At 31.2% G+C, this 23,065-nt stretch overlaps 1 protein-coding gene across 1 annotated transcript; it reads left to right on the forward strand.

The window, feature by feature from the left end:
- The first annotated feature begins 18,979 nt into the window (after positions 1 to 18,979).
- Positions 18,980 to 22,552, forward strand: MEE31 (Mannose-6-phosphate isomerase, type I). Its single transcript, XM_022287566.2, has 5 exons — positions 18,980 to 19,449; positions 19,550 to 19,717; positions 20,593 to 20,805; positions 21,616 to 21,882; positions 22,050 to 22,552. Exons 1-5 carry the CDS (start codon positions 19,111 to 19,113, stop codon positions 22,380 to 22,382), a joined length of 1,320 nt encoding a protein of 439 aa, XP_022143258.1. The 5' UTR covers positions 18,980 to 19,110; the 3' UTR covers positions 22,383 to 22,552.
- Positions 22,553 to 23,065: the final 513 nt, after the last annotated feature.

The raw sequence follows: 23,065 nt of genomic DNA on the forward strand, positions 1-23,065 counted from the left end.
TAAAATTTATGCTTATTTTTAATTTCAGTTCATGTGATTTTAGAAGCTTAAATTTTTTTCTCTATTAATTTAAGAGTGTGCAATGATTTTAGAAGTTTGAATTGGGTTTTAATAATTTGGTTAAATCTCATCATTATCCTTACAATCATTTTTTACCATCAAAATTTACTCATTGTTTACTCAAGATTGTAATTAAGTTTCAACATAATCAATCAAATTAAGAAAATATAAGTTGATTAATTACCATGTAAATGAAGGAAAAAAAGACAGTATCAGGAGAGACGATTTACGAGATTTGATGGTCTCATTCTAAAATAAAAAATTAAATTGGAACGCATTTGAAAAAATAAAAACTTTTGAAAATTTGAATCCATTAAAAATAAATTTCAAAAGTCATTCCAAACTCACTATTTCTCCTTCATATTAATTACTCATGTGATTCAGATACCATAAAACACCTAGTGGGAGACAAAGATCTCGACTCGGAATTTTTGATGGAGTCACACCTCAGTCGGATTCTAGCGAGCAACTCGCAAAACTTCCAAACCAGCTCCACAAACAATGCGAATCGCGCCGCCGTCGATTGTAGCCGGCAGCCACGCTACGACAGCTGCCTCGGCCAGAAAAATGGTGTGCCGCCGCCGGAAAACTGCGCCACCTACAATCGCGTATGTCCGACATAAAGATTACTTAATGTGGGTTGCCGGCGGTGATCGGTGATCGGAGATCGGAGATCGGCCGGCAGCTTAATTATGATCCCAAAATGATCGATCGTTCGGTGTAGAATGCTCGATCAAATTTTATGCTCTGTTTTCTGTTTAATATCCAATCAAGTTTACTTTGTGTTGTGTCTAAATTTTGGATTTTTCTATGAAAATTAATATTATTGTGTTCTAAAAAAGTTATATGTGGCGTGGAAAATGGAATGGTTTGTTGACTATTTTACATCATTGGTTGAAAACTACTCGAAGATTAAGGGTGATTTTAGGATTTAATTAAAAATGAAATTCCATCTTAAAACATGATTTGTCTTTTTTTTTTTTTTTTTTTTACTTTTTTTATTAATACATGATTTGTTTTAATATTATTATTCAAATATCAATATAGCTTATCAACGACAACGAGTTAAGACACTCGTCTTCGATCAAAAGATCGTGAATTCAAATTTTGATTTCACATATGATGTAAAAATGCATATTCGACCATCTTACAATATTCGAAGAAATTGCTAATAATAAATATAGTTGTTAATATTTTGACCCTCCAATTATGCACAAGTTGGTATTGAAATTTATTTTTATAGATATAAAATTTCAAAACAAAATTAGCTTTTGATTTAATACTATAAAATATATTTCTAAAGAGATGATTAATTTCTTAAAGTAGGGGTTTACATTATATTAATGGCAACTTTTTATTATTAAAAATAAAAATTTTACAAAAACATGTCTCAATAATTATTTTGAAGTTAATATTTTTCAAAAACATAGCTTATCTTTTTTTTAATGATGTTTTTATTTATTATTCTAAAATTATGGATTTGTTAAGAGGGAGGGATATTCTCTATATACAAAATATAGATTTTATATAAATCATTTCATTACGGTTTCAAAAATAAAAGTATACAGCCAACATGGTTTAGTTCAGTTTTAATTGGCACTCATCTCTGATCAAGAGATCAATCTCTCACTCCCATATTTATTATACTAAAAATAAAATTATACTCCCAAATTGTGTAAATTATTTTTCTATCATACAGTTGTAATGTCCCATTACACATGCATTAACAAATAAGTTAATAATAGGGTTGGTGGATTAGATTAATTAAAAAATTGATCATATTATTTTATTTGCTACCTAACAAGTACTTAATTGAGCTCAAACAAATTTTTTACTAAAAGAAAAATCCCTAAATACAGCTCATGAGTGATGTTTGTCATTGTTGACTTCAATAAAAATTTTGCCATGCCCATACAAATTACAATTATTTTACTCCATAGTTTCTTATTTTATTGGGCACTTTTTTATTGAATTTTATTGGGCACGTTATTAAGACTTATATTAATTCTTTTAGTTTATGAATTTCATACAATTTTTAATTCGACTGATATAATCAATAAGAGTAGTATAGAAAAATTCCTCGCCTTATGATTTTTCCTACAGGAGAAACCATGATTTACTTCTATTTTATAGATTATTAACTTGTTTATTTGTTTTATGGTCTTTTGGAAAATATTATTCAGACGTATTGCTATGTTAGTAAATAATAGTGAATTCCATATTTTTTTTTAAAGTACAACAATATAGGGTGGAGTTCAAATACACTACCTTTGAGTAATAGTGAATTTCATGTTAACAATTTATTTGCTTATGAAAGATAATAATTTATTTCAACTAAATTATTGATAAGTAGATAAAAGTTCTAAAATTTCAAAATAAGATAACATTATTCTTATTCTTTTCATTAGAATAAAACTTATTGATAGATAATATTATTCAGTTTTATTATAATGTAATTTAATAATCAAATATTCTATTTCAACAATTAATTTGAAACATAATAAATACTAAATAAAATAAAATAATTGGATTGGGTCAAAAATGGGTTGGGCCAGAAATCTTTTTTAACCCAACTCATCAACAATAGCCCATCATGTGTTTTAAATCAGAAAGATATAGCTTGTAATCTACAAAACAATAATTTAAATCTTTTTAATTTCAAAATTAAAAATAATCAATATAGTCTCACAAAATCTTTTTTTTTTTTTTTTGACACAATCTCACAAAATCTTATTGTTAGCAAACATTTCAAATATTAAATCATGGTTTTCTAAAGTAAAAATAAGTCTTCATTAGTAATATGTGTCTAGCATCCTCTCCAAAAAAATCGATGACTGTATTAATTAATTAAAGATGTGCAACGTAAATTTGATTATTATTGGACATATTATATTTGAATTTAATGTAAATTTTTATTTTGCAATTTTTGTTAAATTTTAAACTTCTTGTAATAATATTTGAAAATATATATCTATATTATACTGTTTATGTAAATGCATCAAAATTTTCATACATAATACCCCATCATTCATTCGAGGGAGAAGGAGAGCTTAAATAGAAACATCCTCAATTATAAACCTATTTTGATTATGCAAATATTTTTTAAGTTAGATAAATATAGAGCGAAGTCATTTTTTAGTATTATAATTCTAATAAGCGAGAGTAGTATTGACCTAATATATTCATAGTTGAATTAGTCAAGATATTGATCATTTCTGTAAAAATTGTAAAATGGTAAATTAAAATCTTCCTTTGAATTGTAATACTCAAAGGAAAAAAATCATAACTAATGTTTCGAGTAAATTATACTTAAAAGTTGACACTAAACAATTTATAAGAATATTAAATTTACTGACTCAAAAAAAAAAAAGAATATTAAATTTACACATGAAAAAAGCAAACCTAATATTTAGAAAGCTTCACATGATATAAGAAGAAAAAAGGAAAGAGAAAATTAGATTCACAAGAAAATGATGAATTGTATACCAAAAATGTTGACAACATGGAAATATGCAATATATATTTATGTACTTTAAAAGGAGGAACTAAAAAAATAAAAACTATAAACTATATATTATCAACAAATTAAATTTATTAGATGAAAAAATAAAATTTTTAATCCTAAACAAGTGTATCCATTTTCATTCTGTACTTCATTTCAATTTCATCGAATTGAATCTTAGGCTTAGTGTGAAATGTAGTACTTTTTACCTTTTGTTTAATTTTTACTCATTCAACTACTGATATTAGTTAAAAGTAAGCCAAAATCCTCCGAAGCCACTAATCTCAATGAATGTTAATTTTGTACAAAATTAAGTCTAATCAACGTGGACAAGATCAACCATTGGATAACTCTCTCAAAACTGACAAATTTCAATAAAAGAACCAACTTTAGTATCCATTTTCTATGAAAGTATTATCAATTTCATCCTCTCTCTATATATATATTATAATTCATTAAACTTACCAGAATATTTTTTAACGATTCTTCAATTGAAAGCATATCAAAACATTAAAAAAGTAGCAATACTTATTCAAATTTAAGGTAAAGAGTATATTGTAACACTTGTTCAAATTTAATTTAAATGTACAATTTGATGACATTATATGATTGAAGCATATTGCTAAGTTTAAGGGTAAAAATAATTGATTCTTTTAATATTATTATTATTAGTTGTACTAAAAAATATTGTTACTATTATTTCATATATGTAATACTTTATAGATCTCCGTCAAAAAAAAAAAATACTTTAGAGATAAAAAACACTTTGGTCCTTTTAAAATTATTGATTTACCTTTGATTGGTTTTATGTGATTCTATAAGTTTGTAATTTATTTTATTTTTGTAAAATTTTAAATCTAATATTATATATATAAAAATTAAAAATATTACTTTTGATTAGTTTTATGTGATTGTATAAGTTTGTAATTTATTTTATTTTTGTAAAATTTTAAACCTAATACTATATATATATATAAATACATATTCTCCTCATATTATTTTTGTAATTTCTTCGAATTTTTATTAGAGGGAAACTTGAAGGCAAAAGGTAAGTCACTCCTACTAAAATTGGCACTATATTAAAAAAAAAAAAAGGAATAAGAGAATTTGAAATAGAAAAAATGGTGAACCTTTGTTTAAAGGGAAGAAGAGAAAGAGCCTTATTAATTTAATATTTTTATAACAAATAATAATCATAAAAATCTAATGGACTAAAATGATAATTTAATATGTTTTCGAGAGATCTTCAATGGTAAGAGAAGTTGGTTTGATTTGGGCTTCATATAATAAAATCTAGGGACAAGTAGAGAATGACTCTATTAAATAGACTTGAAAAATAGCCAAAAATATTCAATATCATAAAATTGGCTACCAGTTATAGTTTAATCTAGAATTTAATATAGATAAATATAACCTTGCACCAAAATAGCTAAATTATATCCTACCATTACCCTTTAAATTTTGTGGCAAAATATCTTGAAACAACTTTTTGCTACAACTTTATTTTAGAAAATAAAATAGTGAATCAAAATTTCAAAAATAAAATCGGTTAAATGAATACTTTGAAATAAAAAAAGAGAGTAAAATGTAGAAAAATATGAAAAATGACCTAATAAAACGTAAATAAAAGTGGAAAATTAGTATAAAAAATATTATTAAAAAATCAAATATTGTTTTTAAAACTATGGAGGGGTAGCTACATTGAAAGACACGATAATTAATACCAAACTCACGAACCGTGTTCTTATTCTCAAAAAACGTAATCAATAAAAAAACAACTTACAAAAAAGGTTACAAATAAAGGTAAGGACAAACTAGAAATGTGGTGAAGCACTTGGATATTTTCTTATTCATATGATGTATATAATAATACTTACGTGGTACTGAAAGTAGTTTACTTACACTATAATGAGCTACTTGCTTGCATAATTTAATTATCATGGTTAAGCATAATCTCTATCTAATATAGGGTAAATACGCGTATAGACAGAATAAAGACAAAGTAAGTAAAGATGTGTATAGATAGAATAAAAACAGAGTAAGTAAAGATGCGTATAGACAGAATAAAGACAGAGTAAGTAAAGATACACACGGTACTTAGATTTTTCTCAATCAGTCTTGCTGCAAAAGACGGGATGAGATCATGTGACTGCTCATTATGACTACAATGTCTTGTGGAGAAGGAGACTCATTTTCCTTTCCAATAATCTTCTACTACTTTCTCTCAACTTTCAATAATTATGTTGTCTGTTAAATATCGATATCTCCAATGTTTGCTTCTAGTTTTTGCACATTAGGACTCAAATGCACAAATTAAAGTGGGGATAAAATGGCACAATTCGCACCGCCAAAGAATCAAGCTAGGGCATAACTTCATTACGACCAAATGTGACAACAAACAATTTGGATGACATATTTTGTGGCAGAAAACTATCAAGGAGAAAAATAAATTCTTCAGTTCTTCTATGTAAGCCAACAAGACATGTCCAAGATCATATGCCAGTAAGAAAACTAGGTATGTAAATACCTCTGCGGGTGGTGCTTTACCTGGAACAGCGTCTGAATCGACTGGCGATATCCTTGCTACTTAGCTGTGGGATCGGCCTCGCCTAAGGCGTGTGCACAGCTGAGCTAGGCTACTTCCCTAATGAAACTAATCAAGTATAAAGGTAAGAACCATTAATAAATAATATAAATCGAGTATAAAATTAAGTTAGCAAGCATTGGCGATAAACAATTTTATTTATTAATAGATCGATTCGGTCGATTCTTCTTAGGCGTTCAGTGCTATTTCCCGGTCGTCCAACTTTAGTCGTTATTAAGCCTGGTATGCCTCCGCCCTCCCTGTGTCCACAATTCCAGACCTTCAATCCTCGATCCGACCGGGCGGGGGAAAAACTAAAAAAAAACGTAGTGGGTGAGCAAAAATCAAATACCAATGAAGACCAGACCTGGAATTTCAAACAAGAAAACGTTTCGGTAACCGGCAGGCAATAGAGTCAGTCCGCCGATAGGCGCAAGCAAGCGTAGCGAATCACATAGATAAGCCCCTACCTGCCAACGCACGGATAGATCGGGCGGGCGAAGCACGAAGCAAGCTATCTTCTGTCTCGAGCAAGAAAAGGTATGCGCAAGTGCAGTAGTTCAAGGCAGGCAGGTAAGGGTCTGGGCTCTCACTCACGTCGTCCATCCTGGAGACTCTATTACGCTGCTCGCCCTATTAGCTAGCCGGGCCAGGAGATTGATAGAAAAACTTGGCCGTTGAGGAGGCTCCCGAACTCGATATGGATGTGTACGGGGAACGGGATCCAGCCCGCATTAGGGCGATTGTAGAGGCCCAACCCAAACATTTCAGTCCTTGAAGTTATCGCTCCTTCACCTCGTAAACTGTTCCGAAGCAAACCATGAGGCGGTTCGTTCTATTCAGATATTCACGACCAAGAAAGATTGGATTCTTTTTCGGGTAGGCCCCAATTCCGAAAAGCGGATGTGCCCTTATTAGCGCAGTTTCAATATCAATATATAGCGTAGTTGCAACGTCGAAGTGGATCTCCTATCTATATTCGGCAGCTTGAAGAGGGCTGATGGTTGATTACAAGTCTTTCGACACCCTTCAATGCTTCAGGTTTGTTAAATGTGACTTTCTTGTGTGCACCCAGACAAAAAAGGTAAACGCCGGTGAAGGAAGTTGCAAGGATTCTTAGAGGTGAAGCACCACTCCACCTAAGTCGAACGAAAAGGAGAAAGACGAAATTCTAACCAGTTAGAAGAAGGCTCTGCTTACTACTATGCTAGAAGTTCAACAAGATTTTTTGACTCTGAAGAGGGAAGAAGAGAGTAATCTAAAAAAAAAAGGATTTGATGGATAAGTTAGTCAAAATAATGGATTCTCTTTGGGAGACGGAGTCCATTTATAAGGAGCTAGAGGTGTATTTGGGACGGCTTTCTTGATTACAGCAATAATAACGTCACCAATATGAGCATATCGTCGATTACTAGCCCCTATGATTCGAATACACATCAATTCTCGGGCTCCGCTGTTATCTGCTACATTCACAGTAGTTCGACCTATAGAAAAGATCATGAAAGAGGCGATCAGAATGGTACTCGAATCCATTTACGATCCCGAGTTTCCAGACACATCGCACTTCCACTCGGGTCGAGGCCCGGTCCGCTTATCGAGGAATAGAAAGGGAAGACCTGGAGCCAGAGCTAGTTGGGTTGGGGTAAAGAGCCGTAAGCGCGGTGGGGGGTGGCTTAGGCCCCTTCTTCCCTTCCCTAATGAAAGAGTCCACCGCCTACCTTAGTAGTCTCAAATAGGGTGTGCTAAATACTCCGGTTGTTGAAGAACAGAAGCTTGGGGATTGTTATCTGGTAAGCACCACCCGACGAAGGGCGGACGAGGAAAGCTACAGGCCCAAAACCTTCGACCCTTCTTTCTAAATGGGGGTTGCTCACGTTTTTGCTTTTTTCATCGAGATTGGGTCGGTATTCAGCGTCAGTACAAGATCGAAAAGAATGCATAGCATTCCAAGTGAGATTTCCAAGATAAAAGGAACGAAGGGAAGAATCGACGAGCTTTTTCAGCAAACTGGAGATGGACGACCACGGTCCCGACCTTACCAGCACCGGAGGTTTACTAATCAATGAACCCCGAAACCTATCAATGAACCCCCGAAACCTACTTTCCTAATCCGAGTTTGAGATGGAATAAGACCCAGACGTAGAGTTTCGTCGGCGATGGTTGTTTTTCCTTGGCTTATCGAACCAGCGTATGCCCATTCCTCTTTTGATGACTCCCAGTAGAGAAAGCCGTTGATCAATATTCAGGAAGAGATCGAGGATCCTGATCTTTGTCATAGGCAGGGGATAGGCCTTCAATTCAAATCACAAGATTCAAATAGCGTATATAAGAGAAAGAGTGGAAATCTTCTTATAATCTGAATGCTTAAACTTTACAAGTCATTCTCTGCTCGTTGTTGATCCCTCCATGTCTCAAGGAACTTGAGATTGTCTGGGTTGATAAAAAATAGGGATCGATGAAATTTGTGTAAGAATATTTAGGAGGCACCATATTTAATAGTGATTGCAATCGATTTTAGTACCTAATTAGTTAGGTTTGTTATAGATTTTAATCAGATTACGATTAGAGACAAATTAATAATATTTTTAAAAAGTTTGAACGATATAGATAGATTCGATTGTTTGATAATGTAGATTTTGTAGCTTTCGAATGTAGAGATCTTGTTGGTTTGGTTATGGAGAGATTTTAGCAATTTGACGGTTTGATAATGTGATTTCTGGAATATCGGTGGCGGGAAAGTGGAGGGTTAAAATGGAGAAATGATGCAAGGGCAATATGGGTATGAAATATGCGAATGATAAATATGGAATTCTACCTCTCTCCTAAAATTTAGGAAATCCAAGTATGGCCATATATGCAATTTACGAAAACTTTGACCATTTTTCATTATGATATCATGTACATAGCTATTTCTTATGATTTCCCTAAAATCTATATTATATGCCTGAACTTTCCAACAAACAACAAACTTGTAACTAATCTTAAAGCAAATCGTCAACCTCAATCTTGATGCTGAAATTCAATATTCTTATATGTCCAACGCGACAATCGTCGGATAGGGTTCTCGAGAATGGACCTCGATACTAATGAAGTGTCTCGTCAAATATCCTCAAACGCTCAAGTTAGAAGTTGAGAGAGAGAAAAAAATATGGAAAGCTTTAGTGTATTTCAGTAGTTACTTGCACTTGCCTCACCTCAAGAATGAGGTATTTTCCCAATTTTGTAAGTGGGAATGCTATTCCAAGAGGCAATCAGTGCATGCTATGGTGGAGCCTTTCTCACATACGTCTCCTGACATGCTCTTAGGGAACATTCTAGGTGTGGGATCATACTCTCACCGCCAACCAGCGTATCCTCCGCTGCTCTGCAGGCTTCTTCATTGGTCGGCCTACAGGGGTTGGTCTCCACTACCACATGAAGCCGCGTGATTCGCCCACGTCTGCGCTCAATTTCTTACCCATAACATAGTTAATATGATTAAAGCATATATTGTTTTACCAAAACGTCAAAAGGCTTCAATCTCCACTCTGATCTGATTAAAAAGAGTAAAAGGAAATCTAAGAGGAAGAGGAAAGAGATTAATTTCAACCTTGGAAGTTTATTTTTATTTATAGAGAAACCTTTAGTTGACCAAGAAACCAATACGCATATAATTGATTTTATGAAGGAATAAAAAATGGGATATTTAACATGGCTATATTTATAGAATGTAATCTAAAATCCTTTTTAGTTTTTATACTTATTATTTTAAATAATAAAGGTTATATTTTTTTAGTACAAATGTATGAATCATATCAAACTTTCAACATACTTTAGCTCAGATTGGCACAACGAATTAAATAAAGTACTATACGTTATATAATTTGTGGAAACTTGATCTTTTCAATTAAATGAAATAAAAATATATTATTAGTAATTAAATATTGTTAGCATTTGATCAAACCAAATACAATCTTTTTTTTATTTAAATATATTTTTGAGTGCCTTCAACTTACATGCACGGCTACGTCTAATTTCACGAAAAGTTTTAAGTAGGTGATCACCAACCCGCGATGATTATCAAAATGGAGCTGTTAGTTCATGAGTTTATTTAGTTAAATTGTTAATTTTAGTTAATTAATTATTTGCCAATTTTGTATTTAGTATTTAACTGCAATTTCTATTATTTTTGTACGGATATAAACAGGCACACTAGTTTGAAAATTGAGACCTTTTGAAACTTGAGGATTTCCTTTCCATAAAAAAGTTTGATATGGTTATTGAGATCGATTTATCGACTACCGTAGACTAGTTAAAATTTGTAATTGCATTATTTACCTTCATGAATTTACTAATAGATGTTAATTTGACAATGGGTCTCGTGTCCTAGTGCTCGAGTTTCATATTAGTACCAAAGTTTTAAATGTCGATGGAAATATTAAGGTCTAAAGTTTATAAAAATGTTGATGAAAAATTGATACAATGTCGATGTCGATAGATATTTCGAAAAAATAATAATAAAATTAAAAAATTAATGAAAAATATTTAAATTAACAAATAAGTGTTTCACTTCTTTTAAAATAAGTTAAAAAATATTATTATTCTGACATCCGAGTAGAGATGAGATATGAATGAGTCGATACCACATCCGAAAGGGAATTAAAATTATGAAAGTATGACCGAGAAATACTTAAAATAAGTCTAAAGCTAGACATGTTTGACTCGGAGCAAGTTAAATTAACCTCTATTAGAAAAGAAAGTTTGAGAATTTCTCTGAAGAAAAAAAAAAGTTATTCTCGAAGGAAAATATCAATTTTTATAACCTGACAAGATATATGAATTTTTATCTTAAAATTTCAATTTCATCAAATTATACCTACCTTAAGCTTGGATTAATATTACAATCTTCACTTTAATTTAACAATTTTTACAATTTCGATAGATTTTTTGTTTGAAGAATCATTAAAAAAAAATTCTCAATGCGCGGTTTAGGATTCAAACAAAAATAACATTACAGTTAAGTTTTTATCGAAATTTGTAGGTTTTGACGGAATTATTTAAGGGTGGTATATAAAATCAAACTTAATTTTTGTAATGGATGGTCATCGGGAAAGGTAGGAAAAGAATCTAACTGGTCGGACCTTAGCTCTCATCAAACAGATGACATCTTTAGGAACTTACCAATAAGGCCCTATCGAATAGTATTGTGCATAAGAGATTTGTATTACCAATCTTGACTTTACTCCAAAAGCGAGACCGCCACCTTATATAATGCAAAATTTTTGTAATGCATATTAAATAATAATAAAGAAAAGAATAATATTTTTTATTCTTTGCGTTCCGGATTACATCTGGGTCTATCTCTCACTCGGATGACCATATACAATCATTTAGGGGCTTTAACTTGTGATCCTAGTTGTTTTCCTCTCGACAATAAAGTTTATCCTCCAATGCATCGGGGGCCCATATATATATATATCGTTCGTCCTCCTCTCTTTGGAATAAAAGACCTTCTGATTCTAACGTTGCTTGAAACTATGAACTTGTTCCAACATAGATAAAGCTCACGTGTCATGTTTATTATCCGTAAAAAATTATTTATTTTTCAATTCTTATTATTCCCCCCAAAAGTAGGAATTACACACACATCATGCACTTAATAGAGGACAGATGCGTGCTTTAACAGAAAGCAAACTCATGCCAAAAAACAACCTACGCATAAAAAAATCACTACTAACAAACTAACTAATCATAAAGTAATTAGGTAACAGATTAATTAACAATAAGTCTCTAAATAACTCCCGCATTAATTAACTTCGAATTTGGATCAAGGCTTCCACGTCAAATACGCTCCATCGCACAAAAAATCTATACACCAATTTTAATGCTAAGCCCATTACACTTCTATATTTAGATCAGATAAAAAATTCAGTTGAAAATAACTAATTGACACATTGAGTATCAGGGTGGATGTATGTTGAGCCCGGGCCTCGAGTCCCTAAACCTTTGAAACTATAGAATTAGTATATAAAAATTACCAACAATTATCAAATTTATCTTTGCCTCTTGGTAATTGTGTGCACCAACTCTTTTTACGTTTACGTTTTAGCCTTCAGCGTCATTTTTTTGTTTTCTAGATTAATCGTCTAAGATACATTTTTTTCATTATTTTACATTTTATGTTTCAAAATAAATAGTTAGTAAATCTTAGAATCCAAGAATCTAAACTTCAAATTTTATATATTATGAATTTGATTATTTTGAAATTAATTCTTATTTTATGTTTTGATTTTTTATTTTATTTTTATTAATATTTCTATAGATTTAATTTAGAATCTAAATAAAGAGATATTATAGAAGAAAATTGATGGGATCATCTTAAAAAGTATAATAGTAGTTCTGATAGATATACAAATAAATTTAAAAAAATTACTCACAATCTTGATTTAAAAACTAAAATTATTACAATAATTATAATATTCGAAACCAAATATATTTAAAAAAGAATTTTACCAGCTTTAAAAATATTTTCACTCTGAAAACTTTCCCTCATAACTCCCAGACAATTTTCATTTTGGATAACGTAAAACGATTTCAAGTAGATGACGTGGCGGAAGGTATGACTAAGGACCTTTTAAAAAATGCATGGATAAAGTTACACGTAATTTCCAATAACACGTAAGCTTAAATTTAAATTAATTGACTTTAATAGTTGATTTAATTTTAAGGAAGTTTTTTATTTTATTATTAACTTTTTGTTCGGACTTTAGATCTCCACTGGGGCCCACATTCAAACATAAGGACCCAACAAACCTGATCCAACTCAGCTCTTCCCCCACCGACTTCCATTAATGATAACGGCGTTATCTTTCCGTCCAAGTTTCCTTGCTGGACAAATTTCGACCCCACAGTTAAAGAAAACTACCTTCCTTCTCATCTTCTCGCGATAAATTGATTTTTTTTTTTTTTCATTTCCCCACTCCTAATAATTGTACTATTTTTTGTTCCACGGATTAAAATAAAATATTCACAAGCTTAAAAGATAAAAAAATAAAAAGTGCAAAAGCTCATGAGTTTCAAACTCCGAAACCGGGGCGGATCCATGAATTTTTTTAGGGGGATTTTATATAAAATTCACTAAATATGCTCGCCCAACTTGGTCTGGAATATTACCATTATAAATGATGGATCGAAAATTTTACGTTAGGAATATTAAGGGTTTTACTTTTAACCAAAAATTCGATCAAAACGTTAAGTGGATGTTTGGGGCAAAGAGTGGGGTGGGATGGAGTTGAGGGGATAAATTTAATCACTGTTTCGGGAGGGGAATTTATGAATCCAGAGTTCAACAAAATTTACTATTCAACCCCTCCAAATCACTATTCAATATTTCTCTCTTTTCTTCCATTTCTTCCAATGGGCCCACATGCTCCTATATATATTTTCTCTCATTTTTCTCCCCACTCATCACTTTTTTACTGTCATATTAATCTCTATCTCTTTTCTTCCTCTCATTTTTGGTTATTTTAACTTCTTTTTCATTTAATTGCTTTGATTTCATCTGTCCGTACCCCAATTATAAATATTGAAATTTTCTAAATTATGATGATTTTTTAGTTGTATGTATACCATTGTTTTCAACCATAATTATGAATATTTATAATTTTCTTTTATTGAAAAATATATTTATATAAGTTATAATACAATTTTATGTACCTGACAAATTTAGGTACGTTAAACTTAAATAATTAAATTTCATTTTTTTATTCAATCCAAAAAATTTAATCTTAATTTAATTTTCGAAAAGTTATTTTATTATTAAATTATTGTTCTATTTTATTCATATTTATATAATGATAGTTATATATATATATATATATATATATTAAGCTAAAAATATTAAAATAAAGTAACAAAATTATAAACTGTATTTTAATTTAGGATAAAATTAGTAAAATAATTAATATTTAATTTAAATTAACTATATTAAATAAAATATTTAGTTTTTAAATTAGCCGATATATATACACACACACACATACTTACTTACATATAAAATTACAATTTTAAGTGTAATTACTTATAAAAAAGTGTGTTTGATTTGGTTATGTTATTTTCTTTCAAAATAATAAATAAAAGGATGGTATTTTACTTTGAAATATTTATAGAAAAAACTAACAAATTATCTTGTAAAAAAATTAATTTTATAATTAACGGGAACAAGTCTTTATTAATTAAACTTTGAACAAGTTTTTAAAATCTAGCTCTAATTACAATAAAATTGTAGTGAAAAAATCAGCAAATAGAAACTAAGTTTGTACAATCTTAGACTTAATAACTCCTCATCCCAAATACATATTTCAGAACTCCAGGTTTAACAACTCTGCACCCCAAATGCATACTAGAACATGAAGATGAATCCTGCAAAATAGGAGTCAGCACTTCGAAGATTTTGTCAGTACAAGATTTAATAATGCAAAATCTCAATTAGAAATGTTTTGCGTACCTCTTTCTCATTCAATTTTAGTGCATTTATACGGAGGCTAGATAACCGTTGGCATCATGGATTCAAACCAACAGTTATCTTCGAGATTCTAGGTGTGAAATACGCATTGAGGTTAAGATGCGGTTGTACAGTTACATATTTAAACGTTAGAGTCAAGTTCAGAAACTTCTATTACGTAATTGGTTTAGTTGGTAGTTTGTCATTCGACTTTTCCCGAACTTACCTCATGGGATTGGTGTGCATGACTAACTGTCCACTTAATAATGACGTGCCCCTTGAATGGAATCCTACCTTCATCATTAAGGATCCTACATTGAAAAGATAAAAAACCTATCCAGAGTTTATAATATAAATGTGTTACTCCTCTTGTTGCCAAATGATTTTGAAGTAGAATTTCGTATTAGAAGTGTATAAATTAAATAATTTGAACGCATTGGTAAAAAATGTTGTACTAAATTAATTGTGATGTTCAACTTCTTATAGTTTTTTTTTTTTTTTGTTGAACATGATCACTTAACTTTTTGTGCACATAATTGAAGAACAACTTCCAATTGACAATAACTTGTGATAAAAGCTTAACTCTCATATGCCAAACAAAATGAAAGAATCTCACATGGAAAGTACCTTTAGAGGACAAAAAAGATATAAGATGATTGCAAAATTTTAAAACCATGTGAGGAATCAATGCCAGTTGTGTGGTGTAAAATTGTGGAGAAAATTGATGAATTGTGACAGAGAGAATAGAGACCAAAAATTCTAATCAAGAGTGTCCCAGTAATACTACAAAATATTTGTGAAAGAAGAAATTCCTTATCAAATAGATAGACTTTTGACATTCATGAAAAGACGATAAGAATGTAGATATAGTTTGAAAGAGAGGCTCGATGAATATGTATAAGCGGATATAGGTTCATCTATACTGTTCAAAATTTCGAATAATATCAATGTTGGTGAAAATATTGAAGTCTCAATTTTATAGAAATATGAAATAAAGTATCGATAAAATGTCAATGTTGATTGATATTTATGAAAATTTTATAAAAATAAAAAAATCCATAACAAATATTTAAATTAACAATCAAGCATTTCATTCTTTTAACTTATTTAATATTAATATTAATACTATGATCATAAGTATTAGTGATATTTTGTTACTTTTTTAATAATACTATGTAAGTGTCGATTCACTCCTTATATCGATGTCGAATCAATGGACATATAAATATGAAAATGTTCAAAATGGTATTTTTTTTTTCTTTTTCTATGCTTGTTTACTATTTTTCAACACAAGTTTTAAAATTTAGGTTTTTTTCTTTTAAATTAAAATGGAGTAGTTTTCATTTTTCTTAAATTGACTCAAATTATAAAAAAAAAATTTAAATATATAAATAAAACAAAAAAGGTTAGTAAATAAGATTAATTTTTAAAAATAAAATCCGTTATTGAACAAATTGGAAACTAAGTTGATCGTTTTCAAAAGTTGAAAAGATCATAATAGTTATAAGATTTAAATCTCATTTTTCGTAAATTTGCCATATTTTGATCTTTAAGCTTTCAAACTTCTAAAAATAACAATATTGCGTCGTTGTAATTATTTTGTCATCAATTTCTAACTCATTCAATATACTTACTTCGTCACCTAACTTATATCACTTCAAAATTCACTATGCCTTAATGCACCTATTCAAAAACACATCGACGGTGTGTATAACATAGTTGATGTGATAAAATAATAATAAAAACTAAACTAATTTTTCTTCTAAGTTCAGGTATTAGAATTAATTATTTAAAAATTCTCCTAAGATAAGATTTAAGCCTTCTTATTATTATTTAAACACAAACAATTACTAATATATTTATCAAGGTTAATATTTCTTAGCCTTTTTTATTAGAAAAAAAGAAAGAAGAAATATTTCTAAGATTTCATCACCAATATGTTCATTTTTAAAAGGAGGATAAAGAGAAATGGATATCCCAACCAAGAGAAGATATGCCCAATTCTCATATCAACTTACATTTGCAAGTTGCAAGTTAAAGCTTAGCTTATGGAATTAGAATTTGTTCTCCTCCTATCCAAACACAATTCATCCACTTGAAATTCTTCTCCTTATATTCCTTATTAGAAAAATATGAAGCCTATTGTTTGAAAATTATTGCAATTTGGTCCTCACGATTTTAATAGTTTCAATTTAGTTCATACAGTTTGGGTTCAATTTCAATTTAGTCATTATGATTCTAAAAAAGGTTTCAATTTGGTCCCTATGACTACTTAGTCACTCCATAATTCGTCTTCATCATTACTCTATATTGACACTTTTTTATATGGTATGGGCTAATGTTGTCTATTCGACTAACTGTGATATTTAACTAAATTAGAGTTTAGGACTTAAAAGAATATAAGTGGATTTTTTTGAATGCATAAAATACAAGTTATAAACCATTTATGAAAATTTTAACTAAACGGATGAACTAAATTAAAATCGTGCTTAAACCATAAAGACTATATTTATAATTTAACCGTACAATAGAAAAAAGAGGGTACGGATACGGATACGTGACCACCCCAACCCCAATTAGGCTCAACTACCAAAAAAGAGAATATATTTATATATATATATATATACTGCTGGAATAAAAATTAAAAATTAAGATATATATACACACATATTCTTTCCATTAATTTCTTTAAACGACAAATTCTTCCCTATTACTTAAATGCTAACGTGATTGTATTGGTCCTTGTAACTCTTTGAATCATAAATGAAGACTAGACTAAATCGAAAACTAAATTTATTAAATTAATAGCTAACATGAATAGAACTGATAACAAATTATAAGCATTTACATGAACTGGAGTAGTACAATAATTTAACCAATATTTTTCACTAAGAAACCAAAATAGCACGTCTTTAACCATACACCCGACGGTTACAAAAATAGCGACCGCCTACATGTAGTTTCACAACTTCTCGCTAGCGTGTAATTATCGAATATATATTAAAGTAAAAAAGTAAAATTAAATAATTTAACCATAAATTTGAAAAAGGAAAAAGAGGGAGGGTACGGGGACATGTGCCCGCCCCAATTTAGCTCAACCACCCAAAAGAGAGAAGAAAGAAATACCAACACTTTCCTTCTATTATCCCTTTAGAATTTTGATTTTTATCCCGACAAATTATTCTTTGTTACTTAAATGCTAACGTGATATGTTGACCGGACTAAATCGATACATTTTAAATTAAATTTATTAAATTAATAGCCAACGGATAAAAAATCATGAATATTTACATTGGATTTGTAGTACAATAATTTAACCAATAATTTTCCACTAAGAAACAAAAAAACAACATATTTTTGTAACCATACACCTAACCATTACAAAAATAGTAACCACCTACATGTGTTTTATTAAAACATTGTTTTCATGTTTTTTGTCACGTCATTGTCGCCAGATTCTTAACCCAGATTCTTAACGAATTCTAAACGACTTCTCGCCGATTTATAGTTGTCGTGATACAAAATATTCGATAATTTCTCGTTTAAAGTCAAAAAGTAAATTAACTACAATAGATAAGTGAAAAAAAAGTATAAATATATGTTTTAGTTGTAAATGGTTGTGTCAGGTGTGTTTATTCAATTTAGTACTATTTGTTCAAAAAGTTTTAATCTAATTATTTATATTTTAACATTTTTCAATTTAGTTGGAGAATGTTATAATTTGTTAAGAATAAACTTACCTACGTTAATATTTCATATTTTTTTTGGTTCTTTTAATAAAGAAAAAATATAACAATTTGATAAATGTTTGTTTCTTGTTTTTTTTTACTGAAAAAAGAAATAATAATATATTTGGTAATCTTTTCTTATTCCTTGTTTTCTACACTATTAAACTAAAAAAGCAACAATTTTATATTAAAATTATTTTTAACTAATATTAAATATTTATTTATTTTTAAAATATTTATTATGTATTTTATAGGTAAAAACAAATAAAATAATACAAATTTGATTTTGTTATTCTAACGTCGGTAAAAAAAATGATGAATAAAAGTGTAACTTTATGTTTTTCAAAACCAAGAAATGAAAAACAAGACACGATGTCAAATGGGTCATAAATTTTTGCTAACAAATAAATATTTTTTTAGCACAAAAAAAACTAAATAAATAAATATTATGTAATATAAGTTTATCCACGGTGAATTGTTAATTCAAAGAAACGCAGGGAAAAAAAAAACTGTAAAAAGTCAACATTTTGACTCTCTCTAACGTCGTCTATACTGTTTCTCTCTCCTAGTCGCCGTCTCGAACTTATTTCCCTCTCTGCCTGACTCCTTCAAAAACCAGCTAAATTCCTTTTCCTTTTTCCTCTCCCATGGCGGACCTCAATTTATACCCCTTCAACATTCTCTGCTAAATTCCCACAACTTCCTTCTCGTTCATCATCATCATCTTCTTCTTCTTCCTCTCTCTCTGTACTTGATGGAGTCCGAGGCTGTTTTGAGGACGAAGCAGAGCAATGTCTTCCGATTGAAGTGCTCCGTCCAGAACTACGATTGGGGGATCAGAGGACCGGATTCTGCAGTCGCGAGGCTCTTTGCGTTGAACTCTGGCTCGATTGTCGATTCCGATAAGCCCTACGCGGAGTTTTGGATGGGGACTCACGATTCCGGACCTTCCTTTCTGATCGGCGCCGCTGAGAATGGCGGTGCGGTTGAGTCCGATTCCACTTCCCTCAAGTCTTGGGTTTCTGAAAACCCTAATTCCCTCGGCGAGAAGGTCGTCGAGAAATGGGGCTCCGACCTCCCCTTCCTGTTCAAGGTACGCTGCGGTACGAATTGATTTGCCGAAAACGCGTTTGTTAACCAAACGAATGGGTTTCGAATTTTCTCGTTTCGATTTCTGTTTTCGTTTGTTTTAGGTTCTCTCTGTGGCGAAAGCATTGTCGATACAGGCTCATCCGGACAAGGAATTGGCGAAGATACTCCATAAGTTGCAACCCAAAGCTTATAGAGACGCAAATCACAAGCCGGAAATGGCACTGGCGATTACGGAGTTCGAAGCTCTCTGTGGATTCATCAGTCTCGAGGTAAGAGTAGTTTACCCATTTTCCCTCTCATCGGGAACCTCGAATCTTCCAGATGATCTGGGAGATGCGTGGATGAGTATTAAAGTTCCATGGATTCGTTTGTTTTAAGATTTGCCACATTTCCTGGAGGCTTTCGATGATTATTTTATTGGGTTCCCCTTGATTTTGTAGTCTCCACTTTTATAAGTTTGTTTGAATTTTTTTAAGTTGAACTTGGAATTTTACCTGATTTCCTAATCTTGATCTTTACTTTTCTTTTGTTGTTTAATGAATACTATTCGTTGGGAACTGTGAAATATTATATTGTAAAGCTCTCTGTCGTCAGGCTTACGTTCAAATCCTCCGTTTACTTTTTTTTTTCTTTGACAAAACTTTCTTTGGACTTGTTAATCTTTGTCTGATATGACAAGTAGCCAAATATTTTATGTTTATTGGTCCAGTTGAATTCGTTCCTCGTGCTTTATTATTGGAATGTCGTTGTATATCCTTGATTTGTGGTTTAATGTATTGTGGTCCCTTTAGCAGCAACATAGCTTTTAACTTTTTATGACTTTTCAGAAGTCTCGAGTGAGGAAGGAAAACTGGGGAGACAAAATGTTGGAAGTTAATGTTTAGCATAATATGTTATAAATTTCCATATTATTTGCTAATTTTCTGGGATAGCTTGCAAGATTTAACGAGGGAATAGATGGATTTTGTGAAACAAATAGTTCTCCTTCTGAGTTTGAGAGAACTTTTTTGTCTCAGGTTTCTCAGCTGCTGTTTTTTTTTAAAGAATGTCCTTGGTTCTCTCTTCCCATGTTGAAAAGAAAATTTTGTTTCTCTTCATGTTTAGACTTTAGACGACTTCATCTTCTGTTTTCTTTACTTTCCAGGAGCTTAAGGATGTTCTTCGTTCTGTTCCTGAGACTGTGGAAATGATTGGCCATGAAGACACAAACAGAGTGCTGTTATTAGATGATGAAGATGAGGAAGAGGACCTGAAGTCTGTCCTGAGGTCAGCTTTCACTCAGTTAATGTCGGCTACCAAATCAATGATATCGGGCACGATATCCGACTTGAAGAGGCGGCTGCACTCTGAAAGTGAGGTAACTATGCAATGGTTTATTTGATTATTCAACAAGGGTGTACTGAAGAAGGAAGGTACCCCAGCTGATCTCAGTTTAACAAATTACAGAAAATGAAAGTTAAGCCTTTAAAGTTTTCTCTAATTTACCCCCTAAATTTTTTAAAATTAAATGATTATATATAATAAAGTTAGAAGGAGAAAGTCTTCCCCTCCCTGAAAAAAGAAAATTCTGATCCCCTGTTTTGAAGGAAGCTTTGTTAAAGTGATCCACAATTTTCACCTATAGAAATTTGAATGTAGAAATCAAAGTTTATCTCTGGCCATCACCCTTCATTATTCTATTACATAGATCAGGGCCGGGAATTCTTTGCAGCAATGAAGAATTTAATTATATTTGCAGCTTCTCTGTAGTATTGTTTTCTTTGAAAGAAGATAATAAATAACATCTATTTTGACCACAATGACTTTGTTTTATTTCTGCTACATGGAAAGCATGAATATGAGCCATGTCACTGTGAATGAAATTTCTAGTTTTTTATTAGATTTCATTCGAGATTGAATGTCATGTTTGAAGTACACTTTTTGATGGAGCTCTTACCCACTTGTTGAGTAGTGTCTATATTTGAAGCAAGATTTTAAAGGTCAATGTCAACGGAAATTTCGAGATCTCTATTTTAAGAAATTGTCGATGAAAATATGAATAAAACATTGATGTTGATGAAATTTAATACCTCGATTTGGAGTACACTTGCTCCCTGACTTTTGGAGTAAGATTTATGATCTGTGCTCATCTAGCTGCCCTGTTTTATTAATTTAATCTTTTCTTCAGGTGAGGCAGCTAACTGCTAAGGAACTCCTAGTATTACGTTTGGAGAAGCAATATCCTGATGATGTGGGCGTTATTGCAGCATTCTTCTTAAATTATGTGAAGCTGAATCCTGGAGAAGCTCTGTACCTCGGAGCAAACGAGCCACATGCATATATAAGTGGCGAGTGTATCGAGTGCATGGCAACGTCTGATAATGTCGTCCGGGCTGGCCTAACTCCCAAGTTTCGCGATGTCCAGACTCTCTGTGCTATGCTTACTTACAAACTGGTAAAACTTTTGTGCCCAATTACATCCATTTCTTTGTAAGTTTGATATCAAGTTCATGAAGCAACATGAAGTTCTTGGATGTTCATCCATCGATAAATCAAAAAAGTTTGCAAATGTGAAAGGGAGTCTAAAAGTTATGACATGTTTATGAGATTTGATCTGTGCAGGGCTTTCCTGAAATCCTCCAAGGAGTTCCTGTAAATCCATACATAACAAAGTACATTCCACCGTTCGATGAATTTGAGGTTGACTGTTGCGTTCTTCCTGAGGGAGCATCCGTCTTATTTCCAGCAAGCCCCGGTCCTTCGATATGCTTGGTTGCTCGGGGGGAGGGGATGATGCTGCCTCTAGAATCACTAGAGAGTGATGTAATCAGTGAAGGAGATGTCCTCTTTGTAGCTGCTAAAACTGAGATTAGTATAACGAGTGAAGTTGAGTTGCTCATTTTCAGAACGGGAGTAAACAGCAGGTTCTTTGATGCATTCATGAACGGTAAATAAAATATTCACTTTGATTCATGAATGGTAAATAAAATATTCACCTTGATTTTTTTTCCCTATATGGTATCCTATAAATATGTATTTTTCTTTTTTCCATTCGGTGTATTAGCTTGTACATAAGAAACTATGTTTTTTCTAACAGTAATAATAATAATATTATTATTATTTGAGTTGAACGTGCGGTAGGATTTGAACTTTCGATCTTTTGGTCGTAGATATATATGTTGAGCTATATTCAAAATTCTTTTAAGGTAAAATCTGTGTTTCCGTATTGTGTTGAATGGTTAGGATAACATCAATTTACACATAGCTCGATGGATATGCTACCACCTTTGTTGAACTAAGAAAAAATAATAATCACTAAGACAACTTTATGAAGTAATTTAAAAGTTTCTCGCTCAAATCTAATCGTAATAATAAACTATTAATTTTCATGGTAAACGAGACGATCACACTTAAAAAATACAATAAATACGGAGTGTGGGTGTTAAGGACTTGAAAAATCTATCAAATCAACTCGGGTCAGGTCGGTTCGGTTCGAATAAAAAGTGTACCCTACCTTGCCTACCTTGCCGTCTATCTCCCTCCCTTTCTTTCATCGATAAATTCTAACTTCCACTTTTATAGGAAGCCTGCTTTAACCATCTTCTAAATTCAAATTCACTAAGTATCATGTCATATAA

The sequence above is a fragment of the Momordica charantia genome (genome assembly GCF_013281855.1).
Source record: "Momordica charantia cultivar OHB3-1 chromosome 8 unlocalized genomic scaffold, Mcharantia_2.0 BLBB01000008.1, whole genome shotgun sequence".
NCBI classification, from domain to species: Eukaryota; Viridiplantae; Streptophyta; class Magnoliopsida; order Cucurbitales; family Cucurbitaceae; genus Momordica; species Momordica charantia.